The following is a 12645-nucleotide window of genomic DNA, read 5'->3' on the forward strand; positions in this document are numbered from 1 at the left end:
CCACAAGACAAAAGGAACTCCATGGAGGCATCTAACTTCTAAATATTCCTCCAATTCCTGAGGTATCACGATGTCCTTAGGCAATCTACCCCAGTGCCTGGCTATCCTACTGTAGGAAAGATAATTTTCTTAACTTTCCTCTAACCTATCCTTCTTTATTGCGGTGTGTTATTTCTTGCCCTTTCCTCCTAATTTTTTCAGTGGAAACTACATCTGTTTCTAGATGAATATTGGATAAGACTCAGTCTAGGTATTCCACAGACACATTTTGATCTATCATAAAACATTTTAATTTAGTCTTCTTGAACTCCTCATTAGACCATTTCAATCTGCTTATGAGTTGCATGTGAATGCCCTAAGTCAGCTTTCAGCTTCTAAAGAACTGAGCACTATGGATAATAGAACCAAACAGAACATCTCTGGAAAGTCTTTCTTAGAGCAGGTAAATTAGATTTTTAATGTGTTAACATTTTAAAGGCAGAAGAAGAACCCTTACCTGGCCAAATGAAAAATACTGAAGTAGAGGGGGGGATAAGTCTTACATGTTGACCTGTTGAAGTGATGTTCCGTAGCTCTACAGTCATCTTCATTTGAAAAGAAAATAAAATGCTCCATTGTATTTATCATCACTCATTAAAATATTTGCAATTCCCTGGTACTACTGCTAGGAGTAACTATCATCATTATCACCACCAACCCCAAAATCCCAGTTTATTCAACAGAGGCTGAATCAGACAGTACCAAAACAAAGGAGAGACTGAGAAGAGCCCATTTACTCTTCACTGGTTTGTATGTCAGTGGCAGGTGTGATGGATTATCTTCAAGGAAGTCAAAGGGTCATAAATTCAATATACAGAAGAAACTCAGACTTTTATTAAAATTCAGAAAGGCTGAACATTGAGTGAAATATGTAGATAATGACAGGACATAATTCTTCAGAGAGGCAGAATTAACTCTCTACAAAGAACCTTCTCACCTCATAAACCTGTCCAGCTTTATCATAAGAAAACAGGACAGAAGGTGGACTGGCAAGAAACACAGGAACAAATGAAGTATCACTGGAAGATTAAAAAAAAGGAGACGTTATCTTACTGTCTTGTTCTTTAAATATTGATAAAATGAGAAATTGCAAAATGTCTCCTTTGGCAAAACCAAAATATCATAGAGACATACTTAGTTACTAAGAGACTATGTAAGAAGTTTAGCTCAAAATAGCTCTGGGTAAATCCACAGCAATTCTATAGTGAAGCTCTGTGTGCTCCAGCCCAGAATCCAGAAACTGTACACACTGCATACCCTTTGGCATCTTCTGCTTTTCTTCTGGCTATGATTTCTTCCACTTTTTCTTGAGAAATTACAAGAGATTTGCCTCCATGCAGAGTATTTGGTGGGAAAAAGCGTGGGTTCCTCAAGTAATTCTCACTTTTCTCAAGTCTGGAGAGGTACTCACTTAATTCCTTTGCTTTCCAGGACTTACTGTCTTTCCCAGCTCGTTTCTGTGGGGCTTTAGTTTTCTTTGAAAAACAAGAATGCACAGTGCACCATTAAGCACAGTGATTTTGAGGATGAGGAAAAAGGGAGCTGCACATGTGTAATTAAAGCTACACAACAATGAAAAGTGATATAGAAAGCACAACATTTATTCTTTTTTAACAGATTATTTATAGGTACTGGAGTCAAATCAACAAAGGGTTGCTATTCACCCTTTGCTGCAGGAAGAGCAGCAGGCCTTACAGATCAGGCAGACCAAAACTAATTTGTAAAATGTACCTTACTCATGGTTTTAGCCTCAAGGCTGGAGTCTAGAGTTGAGGACAGAGTTGAAGACATACTTGTCACACTGTCAGGCAGGTAGATACTCTCATCCAGTGAAAAAGCACGTTGTTTATGTGCCCCTTTCAGGTATCCAGGTTCTGATTCTCCTGCAATTCAAAGAAAAAAAATAATTCTGAAAGAGGAAAACATGAATGGCAAGTATTTAGTCTAAGCATAGGTGTATGAGTTTATTTTAAGGTTTGTTGCTGGCAAAAATCCTCTATAATTTAATGTACTTTTAGAACTTATTTTGTACAAAGCTTAGTACTTTAATAAGACAGCTTTTAGAACCAGTAATTAAACAGGCTGTATTACTCCCAGAAAGATATATTAACTTTAAAAGGGATGTGAGATTTTTCACTTTGTTTGGAATTACAATGCAAAAAAACAAAACACATCTTGAAATTTGTGACTAAGTTTATTACTCTGAAATGTTAGTTTTGGTTGGACTGAAAAAATTAATTTCAATGATCCCGAAACCTTTCATCTTGGTTCTCACATAAATAAAAGAAATAAAGAAGTCTTGGCATTGTCCAAAATATTTTCCTTACTGATTTTCATATGCAAATAAAATCAATATATTTCCAGAACTGGAAAACTTTAAACCCTAAATAAAGAATAAAATTGTATTTCACCAAAAATAGTTTTTACTTTAATGTAACTGCTCCTCTTTTCTATATACAAGATGTAGTTGCAGGTTTTGTGCTAATGAAATTGGATGGAGATAAAACACTAAGGCAGTTTTTGTGTGAGATGGAAATAACTGTAAACAAAAATGCAATAATGGTTAAATATCATATTTAAGAACATCTAAACTCAGGAGTTTTGAATTTACCAATTATACTTTGAAAATGTGCCCTTAGTGGAATCTTATGCTTAAAATACTAGAGTCCCTTCTGCTGTGGCAGAAAACTATAAAAATATACTCAGATCTGCTACATCCTCTAATGCTTCAATTACAGAGTGTTCTAAAAAGTCTAAATTACTTTTTGCTTCAAAAGTTACCTTTTGGTGCTTTAGCAAGAGGTAATTTCTCAGTGATGTAATCCTCAGGACAGATTAAATTATGTTTTCTGAGAAGTTCATTATCCACAATCCACCTAAAAGAGGATGCCACTGCAACAGTAAAGCCAACAAACAAAAAACAATTAAAAAAAGCAAAATAATAGCCCCTTAAAACAAACTATCTTGATCAATCCAAAGTAATGTTGTTTTTACACCTCATTCCCTGTCAGGTAATATTATTTTTTAGAAAATAATACTATATCATATAGAATATTATATATATTTTATAAAACATAATATTATAGAAAATTATCTGGTATTTTAATCCCAAAACTTTGACATGCATCTCCACAAATCTATTTTCAGGTCAAACCCAGCTAAGCACCCACTGGAGAAATATTTGATCTGTTTCTTGCTGCTATATATCACAGTATATATGCTTGTAATATTTAGGTGGTAACCCTCCAATCCAAATTTAATACCTTGAACATGACCTGATTGTTTAGTTTCTCAATGTTAAACAGATGTTACTCTACTTGAAGCTCTGCACAAAATCTTTCAAAATTGTTCTGTTATGTAAAGCCAACCCCAGGTTGGTGTCCAGGTACCATAAGCATGTACTGGAGAGCAACATTCCAGAATCCTCACCTGGTGGCAGCCCCAGTTTGTGGAAATCTTCCCCTGCAACAGTTTTCATCTGGTTTAGAACCTTTTCCTCTTCATCTTTTGCTTGGGCCTGTGCCTTAATGATCTCCTCTTCAGCTCTGTCAGCTTCTGCCAGTCGGCTCTTATACTCAGCCAGAAGCTGCCATGGGCATGGGTGAATAAAGAGAAATTTGAGCTATTACAGGCAGATGTATTCAGATGTTTTCTATTTGTCTTTGAGAGGTAAACATAGACATGTTAGTAAAACATCACTACTTTAAAAGCATCAACTGTCCTGCTAAAACATTGTCATTCCACTAACAGAAAAAACCAACCTGTGTCTCAAATCATCCAGCCTCTACTTTTATACACTGACAACAGCTATTGGAAGGATGGCAAGATAAGAAACCTGGTCACTGATCAGCAGGTACAGGGAAAGTTTCCAGCCAGTATAATAGGCATTTAAAGGGCTACTGCTTTTACTGCTTGTTCTCTGTGTCTGAAAAGCCAACTAGAGATAACAATGTAATGAAGGATCATGTGAATATTAACTTACTTGAAAGATTCTGTAGGAAACTCTGCTCAAGTAAATTTCCATTAAAATGTCAATTGTAGGATCAACACCTGCCTTTACATTTTATTTTACAAAAGATCTAAGTAGGGACTAAAGAGCTCCAAACTCTGACTTGGTTTGGATTTATACCTTCTCTAGCTCATCTGTATAACTGTCCTGATAAGTACTGTCTTCTCTTTGGGACTTAATCCAGTTTGTTGCCATGTCCACATCAAAAAGATCTCCAGTGTATAGGTCCTTAAAGGCACTAGCCAGCACATGGGAGATGTCCTGGGGAAAGAAAATGAGGATGTTTAGAGCTTAAGGCAAGAGACAGGATGGGAAGAGATCACTGGGTGCATGCAAACAGCTGTAATTAGCAAATGGGAAAAGGTACCTGGAAAGGGGATGCGTGTGCACATGAACACTGAGGTGTGGATGTCTGTGTGTGTGCTGTGGGACAGTGTGTCTGTGCTGGCTGGCTGGACACGTGGGTGATGGTGATGGACACAGCTCTCTGTGCAATGGGTGTGATGGTTTGTGCAGGGATGGGGCTGAGTGAGTGGGGAGAGTGTGGGAGGGAGATATGAGTACTGCACAGGGAATATGTGTGTGTGTCAGTAATTGTGCAGGGCGTGTGTTTGTGCCCCAGGGTGCGTGCAGGAGTGCATGAGGCTGTTTTTATGGGGTTTGTGTGTGTGAGGCTGTTTGTATGGGGGTTTGTGTGTGCAGGAGGTTTGAGTGTCTGAGGTGTTTGTATGGGGGTTTGTGTGTGCAGGGGTTTCTGTGTCTGAGATGTTTGTATGGGGGTTTGTGCGTGAGGCTGTTTGCAGGGAGATCTGTACGTGCAGGGATGTGAGACGCTGTTTGCAGCAGGGTCTGTGTGAGACTGAGTGTGTTTGTGAGGCTGTTCGTGGTGGAGTCTGTGCGTGAAGCTGCTTGCAGGGTGTTCTGTGTGTGAAGCTGTTTGCAGCAGGTTCTGTATGAGGCTGTGAGTGTGTTTGTGAGGCTGTTCATGGTGGGGTCTGTGTGTGAAGCTGCTTGCAGGGTATTCTGTGTGCGAAGCTGTTTGCAGCGGGGTCTGTGTGTGCAGGGGTGTGTGTGAGGCTGTTTGCAGCGGGGATCTCCGTGTGTGAAGCTGATTGCAGTGGAGTCTCTGCATGTCGATGTGTATGTTTGTATGTGTGGATGTGTATGTCTGCGTGTCCCAAGCCTAAGTGCAGGTGTCTGTGTGAGGCTGTTTCCAGGGCTGTGGTGCTACTGTGCCAGTGCTGCCCAGCCCCGCTGCCTTACCTGGGGGTCGGGGCTGGGGCTCCCCTCAGCCATGTCCACCCCGGTGCCGAGATCCTCCGGGCCGAGGCTGCCCTCAGCCATGTCCAGCCCGGCGCTGGGCTCCTCTGGGCTGGGGCTCCCCTCAGCCATGTCCAGCCCGGAGCTGAGGCTCCCCTCAGCCATGTCCAGCCCAATGTCAGAATCCTGCCTGTCGGAGCCGGGGCTCCCCTCAGCCATGTCGCTGTGACCCGGTGTGTCGATGGTCGGGCTCTCCTCAGGCACGGCCGGCCCGGCTCCTGCTCAGGCTCCCGGCGCCGCCGTTGCCGAGTGACCGTGCGGGCGGACCGGTAATGGCGGTGCCCCCCTTCCCCTCCCGCCGCCATCGCCCCTCACAGCCCCCCGGCTCTCTGAGGGGCTCAAACCCCGTCTCTTTCCCTGTCATGCACTTGTGATCTTTTAAGGACGAGTAGCCTTGTGACTTAATAAGAAATAAAACGTTGACTTGCAACCTGCGAAGGGGATTTGGACTTTGGGGGGAGTGCTCGCCCCTCCACCGCTGGAGCTGAGGGAAGAGGCGAAACCCTCTCCCGATTGCCCACAGGTGGGACGAGGAAGCCAAGCTCATCCCCTTCGCTGGAGCCGGGCTGGGAATGGGAATATTCACCAGCAGCCCCAGGCATCCATCTCCCGGCTCTGCCTGCGGGCCTGGCTGTGTACACTGGTTGCTAACAACAGGCTCTGCTGGATCCCGTGATATTTTCCAGAGAAACCATCCCGGTGTAGATTTTCTCCTTGTCCTGCTGCCTTTTTATTCTTTCTTTTTGCTCCCGCTCCTCTACTCTTTTTGCTCAGAGTGAAGGAACCTGACTGGGCTTCTCCATTGCTACCAGGCTCATTTGGCTCTACAGGGCTTTGGACGAGTTGGGGAATGTTACACCCTGAATGGAAAATAACTATGGCAAAAAAAAAAATTGGAATTTACCAACAGGTATTGTTCCACCAGCAGATAACCCAAAGGCTGTGGGCGTAAATCCCACAGCAACAATGGAGGTGGTTGAAATTCAACTTGGTTTTTTTAGGTGTGTGGCACATGGACTTGAGACCACAGGGTGTCACAAGCTTTAGGTCCTCAGCTCACCAATGTCTGCGATTGGAATGAAACACCAAATTAAAGCCAGAGGCACTGTTGTGGTTTTAATTTCCCTGTGAAAAAGGGAAGCTTGCCCAAGAGAAAGCTTGGCAAATCTGCGCTATCCTGTTCCAGGAATTAAGGCAGAGAAATCACAGATGTCTGACAAGGACAGGACTAGGTACCTGTGCTTTCCAATAGAAAAGGTTCACAGCTTGCATAGACTCCCAGGATCACTAAGGATGAAAAAGATCTGTAAGATCATCAAGTCCCACCATTACTCCACCACTGAGATGACCCCTAAACCCTGTCAGCAAATGCTACATCCACGCACTTTTTTAAGTCTTCCAAGGGTGGAAGGGACTCCACCACTGCCTTGAGCAGCTATTCCAATGCTTGATAAAACTTGATAAGCCCTTCAGCAAAGATATCTTCCCTAATATTCAAAATAAACCTTCGTTGGTGACCATTTCCTCTGGTCTTTCCCTTATTCCCTGGGAACAGAGCCTGACTTCCCCTGGCTGTCCCCTCCTGTCAGAGAGTTGTGCAGAACCAGAATGTCCCCCCGTGAGCCTCCTTTTCTCCAGGCTGAGGCCCTTTCGCAGCTCCCTCAGCTTCTCCTTGTTCCAATTTGTGCTTTCAAACAATTTTGTTTCTGTGCAAGCTTGTAGATTCTCGCCTTTAAGATTCACTGCATGCACATTTTAACATGTTTCCATATTAGAAGTCCAACTTTTCTCATCACGTGCTATTACAATTGATTTTAACATCTGTTTGCTAACTGGAACATTAGTAAAATCCAGCATTTTAAAAAAAGAATTCTTTCCCAGCCTTTAAAATGGTGTCAGTAAAGCAGATGTTTTTGTTTAAAACAGTATATAGAAGTACATGAAAACTGACTGTGGAAAAAACTTTCTGTACTTTCATCTTTACTGTCTTTCAGTAACTTGCCAAGCACATCATCTCAGCTTAGAAGCTGGATTTTGTTTTTCAAAATACAGTCCATAAAATCTGGAAGTGAAGGTGAGATCCATCTGCCCAGAAGCCAACTGCAGGATCAGAAGGAGGGGTGTAAACCACAGAGCAATGCACAATTGTTTCCCATATGACAATGAGATCTTTTTCCTTAAATTTCCATTTTTATGCCATCATCATTTACTCAGATAAACTTAAAAAATAAATGCCACACTTCCAATTGTAAAACTGTTTAATTCACATATTTATATGTCACACACACATATTTTCATAAAAATATGATGAACATTAAGAGCAATTTGCATCTGTATTATCTTTTTTATCATCATTATAAGATACTTAAGTTCCAAAGGCTGAAGAGAGACTCATGCATGTGGGGAATGGAAAAAAAAAAACAAACCCCAAACTGTAATTTTATCCTACATTTTTAGGTATAAATATACAGGTATAAATATTTGTATGTGTAAATGTACACACTTTATCTAACTGCCATGTATGACTTCTACCAGGTGTTTTACCTTGGATTTCCCCTCTGTACCATGTAAGGTTGAATTTTATGGTGGGTTTTAGGTTTGGATTGGGTGTGTGGATCTGAACAGACTCCCAAGGGCCCCACCTTGATGCTTGTGTGCAGTGTGAAGCACAGGGGGATTGTTCTTGGAGGAAACAAATCTGAAACTGAGCTCTCCAGGATCACCTGATCTGCTCCAGCTAATGAGCTCTCAGTCTGCAGGACCAGGAACAAGCTAATCTGAAATAAAATATGCCCAAATGTCTGTCACAGACATTAGAGGAATCATGAGTTCTGCTAAAATATGGGTTATCTCACTTTTTAAATCAGTCTCCATGTCTTGTCAGGATCATATTGCTTTTCTGTATTTATTTTGGTCACACTCCCCAGGTGGTCCCCACATATTCCTTCTTATTCCATGGGGACTCTTCAAAGTTCAGGTGTTGTCCAAACCCCTAATTTTTTCTGGTAGCCACATGATCAGAAAAGGTCCTTCCCACTGTAATCTAACAGAATCAGAGTCCTGGAGGTGATTTGTTCAGGCATCCAGGTGCCAAATGAAACTGTGATAGGACAAGCCCAGCTCCTTCCTTCTCCTTTCCAAGACTGACAATAACAGAACATTTTTGCATATGAAATAGCTGGATGTGATTTAAATGCAAACAGGGAGCTCAATTACTTAGCAAGAGGTTATGTGTACATAACAGAATTGCAGAGTGGGACTGTATCTTACATTTTTTACAAAAATATCAAGCTCCATACCAGTTTTATTTATCTCACTCCTCTTTTATGAAAAATCTACACAGATGCTATGTGCTGGGTCTGCAAGTCAGCTAGGACATTTCTTTATTATTTCTGTATTTGTGACCAATAAGCTACTGTGTCTGACTGTAATCTTAAATTATTGTGAACATGTATTTCTTCAATGTGCAAACACTGGAATAGCATTCTTTCAATAATTGTGGAAAAGTTCATACATTTATGGTCCTAGTGATGCCAAAATCTTCACTAATGTCAGTGGACTTCTTTAGAGAGGGAGCACTCATTATAGTGATTTCATCCACTTGGTGTTCGAAAGATTTCTGTGAAATTATGAAATTTAGGACCCTCTTAAAAATAATGATCAAAGGTTTGCCCCCCTTATGTTAATACAACAGTATGGATGAATTTAGATGTACTTATGCATAGCTCAAATGTAAATATAATTCAAATTTATATAAATATATACAAAATAGTCATGGCATTTATATCTATTAAAAAAAAAAAAAAAACCCCACAAAACTTTGGAGTTCAGAATAAATCAAGACACCAGGCATTTTTTTTATATTTTTAGCATTTTCTGGCAACAAGACAAGCTTGTTGCTGGCTTCAGGTGGCATTCTTTAGATGTGGAAAAGCAAAGGAATTGACACTGCAGTGCTGCCTTTTGCTCTAGAGGAATTACACTGTTTTGCACACTTGCATTTGGGCAGCAGAAAATAATTTCTAATTATTTAGATTTTTTTGCTAAGTAATTCCCGAAAGCGCAGTGATGGATGATTCACTTTGACATTGCTGCCCTCCAGTGGTCCTGTTAAGGTTTCCATGTTTTCAGGAAAGCCTGTAAAAACAAACATTGCATTAAATCTCTGTTTTGATTAGGCAACTGAGCAGGCATTAATATTTCCATCTATGCAATCTGGCATGTTATCTTACCAGAGTATTGGGTAAAATGCTTTTCACTGGAAAAACTATGTAATAACTTATAATTATTGCAGATGCAGCCAAACAGGTATCACTGGAATGCAGATCTCCTTTGCATGTTACCATGGAAGTCACTCCTTCTTGAAGAAGAGCTAAAACCAACATCCACAGAATGACTTTAAAACCCAAGTAAAATCTGCAGATAAGGAAAACTGAGAAATAACCTTTCAGGTGAAAAGTGCCAAAGAGCTCAGTTTCTAAAAGCTGGCTTCTCCCAATGCTCTGCTTTTCTGTCCTGCCAAAGATTTTTTTTCTTCAAATGTCCTAGTTTGGGGACAATCTGTATCTTACAGATCTGACCTTTCTGGGTGTGCTGTGTTTTCCAGTTCTCCTGGAGGCAGTCTGAAATAACCTGCAACTGGCAGTTCCACCTGGATATTTTTCATTATTAAATGTGGGGTTATTTTGTGACTCTTTCCTGACATAAGTCAACCATGTCACTTGCTTCCAGTTTACATTTCCTGATTTTAAGCATTTCTGTGTTTCCTGCACTTCTTTCCTGTACCTAGAAGTCTGTCCCTCTCTAAAACATGTCCGTGGGTATTGCTGTGCTTCTGCTGGAATACTTAGGCTGTAATTTCACTTAGGCCACATGGGATTTACAAACCAGACACACCCAACAAGTAGGAGAAGCATGTGGAAAATGCATACACAAAGGGCCCAGTCATCCCTTTTTGGCAGTGGCTGGGCAGATACATCACTCTAATTAAAGTGGAAATAGGCTACGCCTCCACACAGAGATCCTGGGATGCTCCATGAAACCACTCCATGCAGAGATCCTGGGATCCTCTGAAACCACTCCATGCAGATGTTATAAATGAGCGCAATGGGCCATAAAAGATCAAATAACAATTTAAAAGATTTATTGGTTACAGAAAGCAAAAGCAAATTCAGCGCGCTGGACAGCAGGGGAGTCTCCACTCCACCACCTGCTGCCCCCACCCCCCCTTAGTCTGTTCCTTTTAAGCTGTTAGGTTTTTGGGTGACGTGCTCCTCCTTTAGTAATTCTGCGCATGCTCCTCCAGTTGCTAGGGGGTCTTTTTCTGCCTTCTGGTGGTCGGGGGATGAGGGCGAGTAGTCTTCCTCAGCCACTGACTCCTTTCTTGGCACTTAAAACAATATGTAATTATGCAAGCAAAGCAAAACACATTCTGGCTTTTTACTGTAAGGCCTATCAAGCAGAGCAAAGCAATTAACAAGTTCTAGCGATATCTTTTTCAAGGTCTGTCTGTCAGAGGATCAAAGCAGAACAACTCCCATTCTGACCTCACAAATCTTGGTGATATTCCTCCAAGGTCTAAAGTCTGTCAGGCAAACAAAAGGCCTCTTATTTATTACAGCAGAGATCCTGGGATGCTCCATGAAACCACTCCATGCAGAGATCCTGGGATCCTCCATGAAACCACTCCATGCAGAGATCCTGGGATCCTCTGAAACCACTCCATGCAGAGATCCTGGGATGCTCCATGAAACCACTCCATGCAGAGATCCTGGGATCCTTCACCACAGAGAGATGCAGCTGGAGGACACAGTGCAGGTGTGACACTGTTTGTTACTCTCAAGCAGAGCCAGAACGAGGGGCTCCCGCTCCACTGATGATCCCAGATCCCTGGGTCAGAGAGGGTTATTGGATTACAGTCTAACCTCCTTTTCTCAAAAGTTATTACCTCTAACCTAAAACAATTTAACCCAGTGACATATTTTGTTAAAATTAGAGATTTTCATTTTGTGCTCCCATGACTATATGGTATTCCACCAATTATTTATAAGGAGTCTATGAAAACTAACAAGGAAACAGATTTACAAGGCAGTATTTGGCTTCTTCTTACAGATAAACATTTTGTCCCCAAATTAAAGAATAAGGTTAGCATTTTCACACTCCAGAATATTTTCCCTTGTGAGCATAAAGGCTCTACTCAGTGCTAGTTTTGGTAGAAATCAATTTCTTGGCACCTGATGGTGGATCACAGCCTTCATCTCTCCAGATCTTAAAGATTTTGCTGTAGAAAAATATTTAACTGATGCTTTATAGTGTTCATCCACCATTCAGGGATATAACTGGGAAGATGTTTGTACCCTAGACCTGCACTGCACTGCAGATTCCAGGTTTGCATATACATACATATATACATACATATGTACATACATACATACATATATATATATATATATATATATATATGCACACATGGATTAGATTTGTGTGAACCTCTTCTGTCCTGGAAGCAATCTGGCATGCCATGGCAGAACTCCACAGCTAATTTATGCTGCTGGGAATAACCCAATGATTGACACTTTTTAGCAGGAAATATGGATCTTTTTTCCCTTCTGGGTTTCAGTTCTTTTGGAAGTTCTTTCAACACAGCAGCCAGGATTTCTATAAATGCAAAAAATAAACCTTGGCAGAGGAGAAACTTTCAGTCTGTTCCTTCTGCTTTTCTCATCACCCTTGGGAGCTCCTGTCTGAGATCCCCCTACTACTTATTTTTTATCCCTTTGTGATTTACCTGTCTGGGCTCATTCATCCAAGCTATGGCTGTCAGAAAACCGTGGCTTGGGCCTGTCTTGTGCTGTCTAGTGCCTCAGTACTTTACCAGGTTACCCCTCTTGTCTTGTAATCTTGTGCACAAGGAATTAAACTCCTTTTTTCTTACCTTTATCTGGCAAGTGTTTTCTCAGCAAACTGTCAGACACAATTGGTTTGCAGATATTCCTCTGCTTTTACTGGTTTGGGTGAGTGAATCAGGTGAATTAGTTAGAGGGAAAAATGCAAATCATTCTTCCATGCCTGTCTGTGCTCCAGGTGTTTGTAATGTGAGGATGTGCTGAGCAAGGCCCTCGGCTGGTAAAGGATGGGGTAGGGTCTGAATATTTGGAATAGCAGATGGAGAAGACTCAAAATGTGCCTCCTGTAAAGTGCAGGGCAATGAGGAACTGCCACCTAACTCAGAAGGAAAAAGAATCCCAACCCCTTCAAGAAGAACATCAGGAGAAAAG

At 41.4% G+C, this 12645-nt stretch overlaps 1 protein-coding gene across 1 annotated transcript in view; it reads right to left on the reverse strand.

Moving 5' to 3' along the window:
- DLEC1 (DLEC1 cilia and flagella associated protein) overlaps positions 1–5603 on the reverse strand; it is a 33882-nt gene extending 28279 nt beyond the window's left edge. Inside the window, exons 1-8 of the mRNA XM_056485158.1 lie at positions 5312–5603; positions 4169–4309; positions 3469–3625; positions 2821–2931; positions 1771–1922; positions 1297–1514; positions 977–1058; positions 497–584 (exon numbers count right to left, since the gene is read on the reverse strand). Coding sequence (XP_056341133.1) covers positions 497–584; positions 977–1058; positions 1297–1514; positions 1771–1922; positions 2821–2931; positions 3469–3625; positions 4169–4309; positions 5312–5527 — 1165 coding nt within the window. The 5' untranslated portion in view covers positions 5528–5603. The remainder of the gene's footprint in view (positions 1–496; positions 585–976; positions 1059–1296; positions 1515–1770; positions 1923–2820; positions 2932–3468; positions 3626–4168; positions 4310–5311) is intronic.
- Positions 5604–12645: the final 7042 nt, after the last annotated feature.

This window comes from Oenanthe melanoleuca, chromosome 2, assembly GCF_029582105.1.
Source record: "Oenanthe melanoleuca isolate GR-GAL-2019-014 chromosome 2, OMel1.0, whole genome shotgun sequence".
Classification (NCBI taxonomy): Eukaryota; Metazoa; Chordata; class Aves; order Passeriformes; family Muscicapidae; genus Oenanthe; species Oenanthe melanoleuca.